Below are 11,002 nucleotides of genomic sequence, written 5' to 3'. Positions count from 1 at the left end.
GTTGCCTCCTGCATGTCCCCCCACTGGGGATCGGGCCCACAACCTGGTCATGGGCCATGACCAGGAATCAAACAGGCAACCTCTTGACGCTCGACCACTGAGCCACACCAGTTGGGCAGGAATCGTTTTTTAAGTCCTTTCACCTGTAGAAATCTATAATTATATTGATAGAAACATACTCATAATGTATGTGCTTCATCGGTTATCTTGTTTTGAAGAGGATCAGAACATGCTACCCCAAAATAAGCCACTTTGGCAAAGAGTTGTTTTGAGCTGAAAGCAATTAAGCATAGCTAAAGCAGAAGCAGCTTTTTTTCTTTTCTTTCCTTTTCTCCTGTCTGCTTAAAAGCAGGTCATAAATTTTCCTTTGTAAAGGTGTCCCCCTCCCCTTTCCCATACAGGACGAGCAAAACAACCATTATCGCTAGAGTTAGTACCAAGATAGGTCTTCCTAAACAAATCTTACTAAAATAATTCTTACCTTCTGATAGTTTCCCTAGCATATTCACCTTTGTACAATTTACTACCCTTAGGAGCTCAGACTCTTTCCTTTGTCTTGTCACTTCTCCATAAATTTATCACCCTTTGTTAAGATGGTATATAAGCCCCATATTCTAACTACCCCTTGAGTTATTCGTCACTGAGTTCTTCTACATGTAGGTGTGTAGCATGTGTAAGCAAACTGTTTTTAGTCTCCTGTTAATGACTTTTGTCAGTTTAATTTGCAGGTCCCAAAATACTGGACCTAAGAAGGTACAGGAAAAAGTTTTATTTCCTATCTTACAGTTCCTAAATTTAAGCCAGACCTTTTACAGGGTGTGTGTGGGGGGACGGAAAATGGATATCCTAATAATAAAAGTGACAGAGACAGGGAGTGGGAAGGAGAGGGTCAATGGGGGGAAAGGAAAGTCCATGGATATGACTAGCTTGAAAATACACAGGTGCTCATGTATGATCAACAGTTCTTGCTCTTTTTTCTCCTTTTCTCTCTTCATTTCTAGGCTATTCTTAATCCTGTGTATTTGTTTCATTCTCTCCCTACAATAGGCTTCTTCTATCATAAGAAAAATGTCCACCAACACTGCCAGTCATTTTGCATCCCAGCCTAACAGTTCTAGTAGCAAAAGGAAGCTCCCTATTCCCAGAGTCCATATATCATTTTCAGGGAAAGACTCTGATTGGACCTGCTTGGGTCATGTGCCCACTCCCATTGCCAGAGTAACTGGCAGGCCTGAGAGGGGCCAGGATGAGAGCAGTCATCCATGCAAGTCACCCAAGCTCCTGGAGAGTTTTAAAGCATGTTGGCGGTTTTATGTACAGGGAACTCATGCATAGGAAAAAGTCTGTGTACATATACCAAACTATTTTCTTTCTAGTGGAATTCTGGTTTGTCTGTTTGCTTCTTTACACTTTCTGTATTTTCCAAACATTCCACAAGAAACTGTATTAATTTGAAAATGAGGGATTAAAATTACTAAAATGAATTAGAATTATGTTGTTGATAAAACCAGGAAATCTACAGTTTTCATCAGGGAAACTAGGATATGTCTCAACCCACATGAAACATACACGAATATACGTGCCATTTCCAAGTTATAATGTGATTAACTGCAATACAGCTGAGACACAGTTGTCCTGACAATGGAAGCAGGGAGGAGGTCCCACCTGGTAGAGATGGAAGAGAGTCCTGCGCAACGAACACAGAAAGGAATGCCAGTGCACCTTTGCTGACCGAGGGAGTGTTCCTGTTCCAAAGGGCTGCAAGTTACACAGAGAGGGCCCTGGAGGAAAGAGGGGATGAGGCTCTTTCCCCTCTAAGGGTCTGGTGCTCCTTCTCCCCTCTGCTCTCATTCCTGGCTCTTCAAGCACTCTCCAGACTGAGCCTTCATCTCCTGAATGTACCTACTTATTCTGGAGAGGGACAACCCTAGTTCTCCCGCCAGAATAAATTCCAGCTGAAATTCACCAAATAAGAGGGAAGAAAATAATTTTATATACCCATCTAAGTTCTATGTCTGAGAGGTAATAAGCCAGCATGGGTCAGTGGGTTGAGCATCATCCCATACACCAAGAGGTCACTAGTTCAATTCCCAGTCAGTGCACATGCCCTGATTGTGGGCTCAATCCTCAGTAGGGGCGTGCAGGAGACAGCCAATCGATGTTTCTCTCTTACTGATGTTTCTATCTCTCTCTCCCTCTCCCTTCCTCTCTATCTAAAAATCAATAATAAAAATATATATTTAGCCCTGGCCGGTTTGGTTCAGCTGTTAGAGCGTCGTCTGGCAGACCAGAGAGTCCCGGGTTCAGTTTCCACTAAGGGCATGTGCCTCAGTTGCGGTTCATTCCTGCCCTGGTTGGGGTCATGTGGGTGGCAACCACTCGATGTCTCTCTCACATTTATGTTTCTTTCTCTCTCCTTCCCCCTTTCTCCCTCCCAGCTCTGTCTGAAGATAAATGTCCTCAGGTGAGGATAAAATATATACTCACATACACACACACACACACACACACACACACACATATACATATATATTTAAATATACATATATATTTAAAATAAAAAAAAGGTTAACAAGAGAAAAACAGAAGTTTAATAACATATATACACGGGAGATACCCAGGAAAACTAAGCAACTGCCAGAAATAACTCAAGTCAGCACCTTATTTTTTTTTCCTTTATTGATTTTAGAGAGAGAGGAGGGAGAGGGAGAGGAAGATAGAAATATCAATGAGAGAGAACATCAATTGGCTGCCTCCTGCATGCCCCCCACTGGGGATTGGGCCCACAACCTGGGCATGTGCCTGACCGGGAATTGAAGCCCATCTGGGGCTGCCCACCCTGGCCACAGCTGAAAACTAAAGTGAGGCTGAGAGGTGAAGATGGGAGGCATTTGATATAGAGCATTTTTGGCAGAGGAATAATGAGGTCCAATTATTATTTAAAGTTAAGGGAATGCACCAAGTCACCTAGTGAGAGCTTCATTCTCCCAGTATCTATATATTATTGAAAAGATAAAAGATAAGAGAGTCCAATGACTAAATCCTGGCTGTTTCTAACATTCAGAGACCAAGTAGTATATCAATTCATAATGTATTTGATGGCAAATAATAGAACATACTGGTAGAATGTCTAAAACAGGCTGGTGTATTCTCATATAACGTGAAGTCTGGAGCTGAGCAGCCCAAGGATGGTGCAGCTGACCAATGATACTTTTGGGGACCCAAGTTCTTTAATCTCCCCTCCTGCCATCTTTACATGTAAGCCTCTATTCTTGAGCTGTGGCTTCATGGTCACAAGACGGGAGTTGCACTTTTAGACACATAACCACAGTTCAGGTAGGAAGTGGGGGGCACAGGGCAAGTTAGCCCCTTTGTAACAAAAGTGGTTCTAGAAGCTTTTACTCAACCAACTTCTTTTTGTGTTGTTGTTGTTGAATTTTTTTTTTTTTTTTTCAATTAAACCAAGCTCTGGCCAGTTTTATTAAAGAAATTTCGCATGATTTACTTTTCACCAGTCTGTTCTGGCATGCTTCTAATGATATCAGAATCACCTGGGTCAGTGATAGCCAGTGTGCATACTCTGTAGTATTTTCCACACACTGTGCCCAATTCAATATTATTGCCACTGTAGTGATGGACACCAGTCTTGGCCAACATGGCATAGTACTCTATTTCAGATTTCCTCAAGGCTGAACAGTTCTTGGCAAGGATGACCAGTTTCCCTTTGCCTTGTCTGATCATCTTCAGAGTCTGCTTGTACCCCAGCATGTACTTTCCACTTTTCATAACCAGTTGGAGCCTAGAGTTGATCAACTCCAGCGGCTTTTTCGTCTTCTCTGTAGCCACCATTTTTCTGCCTTAGCAGCGGGATAGTCCCCAACCAAGAGCAGCCACTAAGATGGCTGGGCCTCAAGACAAAAAGCTATTGAATATGTTTTTAATGACTTGAGAGAGAGAGAGATGAAGGGAGAGGGAGAGAGAGACATCAAATAGAGAATGAAACATCAATTGGTTGCCTCCCACACAAACTTCTACCGGGGACCAAATCTGCAAACTGGGCATGTGCCCTGACCTGGAATCGAACCAGCAATCTTTCGGTGCACAGGACAATGCTCCAGCCAACTGAGTCACACCAGCCAAAGTTCAACTGAGTTCTTCATTGTCCAGAACTATTGAGACAAGTTAGTAAACCAGGAAAAATGGAATAGGGAAACTGAGATAGACAGTTATACTGCAGTTTGTAGCCATCTAGAAAAATCTAGATGCCAAGTAGTTTGCAGCCATCTAGTAAATCCTATCTATCCTAAACCAGATAGTTAAGAGTAAATAGTCTGCACTCCTCCTCCTCAACCAGAGGTTAAATGGCTTAAATCACCTACCCAGGGAGACAGCTTGAAATCCAATTAGTGCCATTTGCCAACCACACCCAAGGACAGATGAAGTTAGAGTAATAAATCTCATATTGGTTCATCAGCATAAAGCTGATGAATATTCTATTGAGATCCTCCCCTAAGACTTCCCCTAAACTCCCAGCCTTCAAAACCCCAAGCCAAAGGTCGGAGTGCACTCTCCCTCCCTGGAGCAATCGCACCTCCCCGCCCCCCCCCCCCCCCGCCCCCTGTCATTACCTCACCAGCATCCATTTCCTAAACTCTAAGGGACCCCAAGAGGTTTGCAACCAGGGCAGCAATGGGCAGCGGCAGCTTGTCACAGGCAAACCCCCCTTTTCTCTGACTTTTTAGTGAGCCAAAGCAGACCAGCCTAGGCTCATTTCCCCAGCCCTTTCTTCTTTCACTGCCTCTAATAATAAATGTCCTCTAGCCCTGGCCAGTATGGCTCAGTTGGTTAGGTGCCGTCCTGTGCACTGAAAGATTCCCAGTCAGGACACATACGCAGGTTATGGGCTCAATTCCTGGTGAGAGGCATGCAGGAGGCAGCGATCAATTAATGTTTCTCTCTCTCCCCCCTCCCTTCTTCTCTCTCTAAAACACAATTTTTAAAAATCTTTTAAAATCATAAAAATAAAAAAATAAACATCCTCTAAAATTCATCTGGACTTGTGTTGTGAAGTTTTTCCTGCCCAAAGTCAAGAACCCTAGGCAACCTGCCAAGGGCTATGTCCCCTTTCAGTAACACTGACACATTTCCACCCCTAACTGCAAGTGAGTCCAGAAAAGAAAGTATTTTCAGCTGGGCACATTGATGTTTCATTCCTAGAGAAGCTGGAAGGAATGGCTGCTGCATGAACAGCTGGGAATACGCGCCCCAGCAGATAAAAACCCACGAAGGAGTGAGGAGTGGCGAGGAAAGTAAAACAAGGAGAATGTGTGGTGTCCTCAAAACCAAGGGATGACATTTTTTTCAAGGAGGGAGGGATCAACTGGGTCAAATATTCCTTACAAATCTGGAAAAGATTGCCCTGGCCGGTCTGGCTCAGCGGTTAGAGCGTTGGCCAGCGGTCCAGAGAGCCTGGGGTTCGGTTTCCACTAAGGGCATGTACCTCGGTTGCAATTTGTCCCCGGCCCTGGTTGGGTCATGCAGGTGGCAGCCACTCGATGTGTCCCTTTCACGTCAATGTTTCTCTTTCTCTTCCTCTCTTTCCCTCCCACTCTATCTTAACAAAAATGGAAAAATGTCCTCGGTGAGGATAAAAAAAAAATCAGGAAAAGATAGGGGTTGGGGGAGAGAACAGTCCAGTGGGTTTGGCGACATGGAGGTCATCAGGGACCATGCCAAGAGCTGGTTCGTGATCAGGGGAGCATGGAAGCCCAGTGGAGATGTGCTGAGGTGAGAATGGGTGTGAGGATTCATTTTGTTTTAGAAGGTGGGCCTTGAAAGGGGTAGTCAGAGAAGGAATAAGGAGAGTAAAAAGGGATAGAAAATATTTTTTGTCTTAGGATAGAAAATATTTTTGTTTATCTCACTAAATTATTTTGAGGATACAACAGATATCAAATAGCTTGAATATCTATTTTTTAAAATTGTATTTATTGATTTTAGAGAGGGAGAGAGAGAGAAACACCAAGTTGTTGTTCTACTTATTTATCCATGCATTGGTCAATTCTTGTATGTGCCCTGACCAGGGACCCACAACCTTGGCATATTGGGACGACGCTCTAACCAACTGAGTTACCTGGCCAGGGACTTCAATATCTATTTTAAAATATTATGTTTTAGGGCATCATAAGCCTATTTCTTCCCAAAGCTACATAGCATGATGCCCAGAACAGCCTTTGGAGTCACAAGGAGTTAGGCTTGAATCTAAGTCTGCCTCTAACTAGCTGTGTGATCTTCAGCCAGTTGCTTACCCTCCCTAAATCTGTGTGCTCAGAAGTAAAATGGGACAATGCCTACTGCAAACTCTGTGAAAGAACAAATGCATGTAAAGTGCCCATCACAGTGCTTGACACACAGTAAATCTCCAGTAAGTGGTACTAACATTCTTCTTGCAGGTCAGATCTAACAAGAGGGTAAATGAAATTCCCATGAGAAAGTATAACAAATGCTTAATAATGTTTGTAATTTCTTTTGAGCCAAGCACAGGAATTCATCATGTCCCATATAGTCATCCTACATCGTACATACAACCCAAGTTATTCCTTCATGTTTCCCTATTTGTAATGTGGCAGAAAATCATGTACCTGCTTGTCTCTCTGAGGCTCAAAGTATAGCCAGAGGGCTGAGCAGCAGCTGAGCATCTGCCTCCTCCTTGAAATTCAGGGTCAGCAGGAGGACAGACCCGCAAGAACACTCACAAGGGGAGATAGTTCTTTGCAAGGCAGATGGAAGAACAAATATTAACCAAGAAAATGTGTGGATGTGTGTGAATGAAAAGGTATGTATCATGAGAGCTCTCATATGAAGTGCGAGCTAACTTTATATTATCATTACTTTATAATAATTATTATGATTTCTATTTTTGCTAGGCTGAGCTCTTTGTCTGAAATTGGATATGAGGATAGGAGTGGATCAGAGTAGGAGATTCAAAAGGTGTTTGCAGGGTGAGGTGAAGGATTCTAACTTCCCTCCCCTGCACAGCACCTGAGTGATTCTCCGGCTCTCGTAGAGTTGCTAAGCATTGGTGAAAGCCACCGGCTTCTGGGGCTTTCAGGCAGGAAGCAGGGCTCATTGTGCTGCCTTACCTTCTTCTACCCACTGGTCATAGCAGAAGGAGCTTAAACACTGGAATCAAACTGTCCAGGGTCAAATCTTGGCTCCACCCTTAGTAACAGGTGACCTCAGACAAGTTTACTAATCTTTTTGAGACTTAGTGTCTTTGACAGTAAATGGAGATAATAAAACCTACATCACAGTTTCATTATGAAGACTAAATTAAATCCTGTATACAAACGGCCTGGTTCAGTGCCCAGCATGCAACTGGGGCTCAGATATTTCTTCTGTTCTGAGACCTTTTCCCATGTATGTCATCTGCTCTCCTTTCCAACACGCATGTGTCCTATACATATGGCCCTAGGGTTGATGCTGATTAGCATATTTTCTTGGGTTCTCTGGAAAGCAGGAGCTGGAATGGGGTTTCACAGGAAATACTTGTAAAAGAAAACAGGTAGAAAAAAAGATGGGATGGGGGAGCCTTCACACCAGGATGAAGATGTAACTAAGTCTCTGCCAACCCAACAGAGCCCTGGAGCAAAGCGTGCCCAGGCAGACGAATCCCTCAGGGGGCAGAAATAGCCCAGCCTTCCCAGTACCATGTGCTTGGTCAGGGTCAGGGGCTGGGGGTGGGAGGTAGGGAGGCAGCCCCGAGAAGCCTAGTTCAAGCTGAGATGGATCCTCGTGGAGCCGGCTGGAGGCTCTCAGCCCTGCAGTCCAGCCTTCCTTCAAGGTGCTTCTCAAGTCTGTTTTGTCTCTGAAAACAAATTCATTTTTAACACACACACTTGAAGTATTCCCAGTGCTGGATTAGTGGTAGCAAGTGATGAGAAGACAGAGAGGAGGAAAAGAAAAGAAAGGAGGAGGAGAGAGGTGAGAAGAAATGTGAAACAGGAGGGGTGGGGGAAGGAGCAGCTGTTACCAGCCTTCCCTGATGCCTAGCCTTTTGAAGGTGGGCCTGAGCTGTGCGAAGGACAGACATGAACCCCTTCTCTCTCAAGAGTGGGTGAACTGCCCTGGCCGGTTTGGCTCAGCGGTTAGAGCGTTGGCCTGTGGTCCGGAGAGACCCGGGTTCGGTTCCTGCTAAGGGCACATACCTTGGTTGCAGTTTGTCCCCAGCCCTGGTTGGGTCGTGTGGGTGGCAACCACTCGATGTGTCGCTCTCACGTCAATGTTTCTCTCTCTCTCTCTCCCTCTCACTCTATCTGAACAAAATATCGAAAAATGTCCTCGGGTGAGGATAAAAAAAAAAAAAAAAAAAAAAAAAGAGTGGGTGAACTGCCACTGTGTGCATCCTTAACATTGCTGGGCAGGGGGCAGAAAAGGCAGAGGGTCTCCTTGGCTGAGAAAGCTGGCCCACTGAGAAGGAAAGAAAGTGTCCTGCCAAGACATGGTTAGGAGAAAATTTGCCTACTCTTTACCCCCTAATCTTCTTTTAGCCCTCAGTAAGGAAACCTCTTTATTATGAACATAAACAGCAATACAAGCTGCTGTTTACCAAGTGCTCACTATATGCCTTGCACGATGCTTGAGCACTTCACAGGCATTACGTTAATCTTTACAACCACCACTGCTTGTTGAAAATATTATTAAGCCCATTTTATAGATAAAGAAACTGAGGTTTGTAGTTTTTTAAGTTTTGTTAAAGATAAGTAGTTTGGCCCTGGCCGGTTTGGTTCAGCGGTTGGAGCATAGGCCTGCAGACCAGAGAGTCCCGGGTTCGGTTCCCACTAGGGGTACATACCAAAAATATATATATATAGTTTGCCCAAGACTATGCAAACAATGGCATCATCTTCATTTGAACCTGGGTCCTCTGATTCCCAAAGCCTGTTCTCAATCCTGTAACATCTTACCCATGTGCCAGGTTCTCCTCTATTAATAATTAACTGAACTCCTGTGTGACATGTGAGCTCTCCACAGCCTATCCCTCAGCTGAAGCTCCATTGCAGGGGAAGGAACCCAGGACTTAAGAGCCAGAAGCGCTGGGAGCTAGCCTCTCTTCTGAGGTCAAGTAGTAGTGTCCTTGAGCAGGTCTCTGTAAATCTTATCAACCTGCTTTCCCCCTTATCTTTGAACAGAAATGAACTATAAAATAATCTCTATGAATTCTTCCAGTTCTGTAGTCCTGGGAGTTATTCATTAGCAAGCATGAATAATCCCCAAATAATTCCAGGCTAAATCAGAACTAGGTAGATAGCCCAAGGCATTTGGACATGTCTTGTTTTCTAAGCAGAAAAAATGGCAAATAACATAACTGTAGAATATTAAATCAATACAGATTTTTAATGAAGAGTCAGAAGGGCTAAGTTTATTTTCTCCTGATTATGAATAAGACGTTTCCCAAGCAAGAGGCAGAGCTGGCTCTCTGCTGGCTGGAGCAGACCTCCTCCTCCCCAGGGAGCACACTCTCATTTCCCCCTTTGTGAAGGAAAAGACTTCACCTGCCTAAACCTGAAATCCTCCCAGTTCAGATGTGCTTTGGCCGTAGGAGGCTTTTGTTCCCTCTTCCATGAAATGAATCATGACTAATAATAGCCAGGGGGTGAGGAATTATAGTTATTACTGAAGGTGCATCTTCGCCCCAGCCGATGATGACAGCAATGACGAAGCATTTCACCGACTGAGAGAGGGCCTCAGCCCCAGCATTTCACCCTCGTGTCCCACAGAAGGGCTGTCACAAGGTGGGTGGAGGAGCTGAGGCCAGTTAGTCAGCTGTGTTGGTGGGACCACCTCCTACTAAACTCATGATTCAGCTCTTGGCCCCCCCAAAACATTTTTTTTTTTTTTTTTTGAGAGAGAGAAAATTCGAACATTATTCCTGGCCTAGGAAAATGAATCAAATTTCCTCTGAACAGATACAAATCAGCAGAATGGATTAAATAACACTAATTTTTGACCAAGTTATATCCCTTCTTTCTGGGTGTTTACCCAATCAAATAATCAATAAAAGCCCCTTTAGACAGGTAGATGCAGAAGGGGGTCTGAGTAGCTACTAGCTTTGCAATTTGGCTTGAGTTCTAGAACTGCTTTGATTACTTCGTAGGTAATAAAGCAGTCTCAAATTTAAACACATTTAGGAAAAATAGTCCACACTCACAGGGGCACTGGAAAATGAAGTACATAAAAGGGGGAATAGGATTGATTCAGCATTACTCATATTATTCCTCCAGCCTCAGCTCATCCTTTCAGTTTGAGAACTGTTTTTGTCACCACAAGTGCAAATGAGGATTATTCATTCAAGGAAGTTAGGTTAGCCTAACCCCTTTGCTGACTGTATGCAGTGGATTGTTAAACCTAATAAGCATATGCACATATGTTCTAAGAGCAAATAGCTTTGGGGTACCATGCAAAATGACCAGCAACAAAAATAAAAGATTAAGTACTTAACATTTTACTATAAAATGAGTTGTTTAATGTCAAATCCTGTGGGATTTAAAGTATTATTATCTGATCAAGCTTCAATTTTTTCCATTGTTGAATTTAACATCCACACCATCACCTTCAACGCCACCCTCCATCACCAACCCCGCTTCTCGGTGGGTCCTCCCATTACCTTTAAAGGACTCTGAACCTCCACACAGAAAAAAGAAAGTCCGTTTTAGGTTTAAGAAACTGCCCTTTCCTCTCTTTGATTACAGTATATCCAAATGATTTTATTTGTACTTCATGAAAAAATTCAAGGAATTGGGGCTGGGAAGTTGATATTCTTAAAATTTTTTCCAAAATATCCAGAAAATAAAAACTCAAAAGAAGGGGAAGTCTCTAAGATTAGCAAATTTCATGATAAACCAAACAAAATTAAATTTAAAAAAAAACCCTGAAATATCTTGTTCCGTGGCCAACAGCTCATTATCCAAAAGGCTGATAACCCCAATCTCTTTTTTCCTTC

General features: G+C 43.5%; 1 protein-coding gene across 1 annotated transcript; it reads right to left on the bottom strand.

Annotated features, from left to right (window-relative positions):
• Positions 1–3,477: 3,477 nt before the first annotated feature.
• Positions 3,478–3,849, bottom strand: LOC118626947 (60S ribosomal protein L30-like). Its single transcript, XM_036256999.1, has one exon. It carries the CDS (start codon positions 3,847–3,849, stop codon positions 3,502–3,504), a length of 348 nt encoding a protein of 115 aa, XP_036112892.1. The 3' UTR covers positions 3,478–3,501.
• Between the last annotated feature and the right edge of the window lie 7,153 nt (positions 3,850–11,002).

Source organism: Molossus molossus, unplaced genomic scaffold (assembly GCF_014108415.1).
Source record: "Molossus molossus isolate mMolMol1 unplaced genomic scaffold, mMolMol1.p scaffold_m16_p_12, whole genome shotgun sequence".
Classification (NCBI taxonomy): Eukaryota; Metazoa; Chordata; class Mammalia; order Chiroptera; family Molossidae; genus Molossus; species Molossus molossus.
Note: the sequence above shows the minus strand (reverse complement) of the source record. Positions and strands in the feature narration are given on the sequence as shown.

Excerpts from the sequence above, each read along its gene's own strand:
- LOC118626947 (XM_036256999.1), bottom strand. The coding sequence starts at position 3,849 with ATGGTGGCTACAGAGAAGACGAAAAAGCCGCTGGAGTTGATCAACTCT.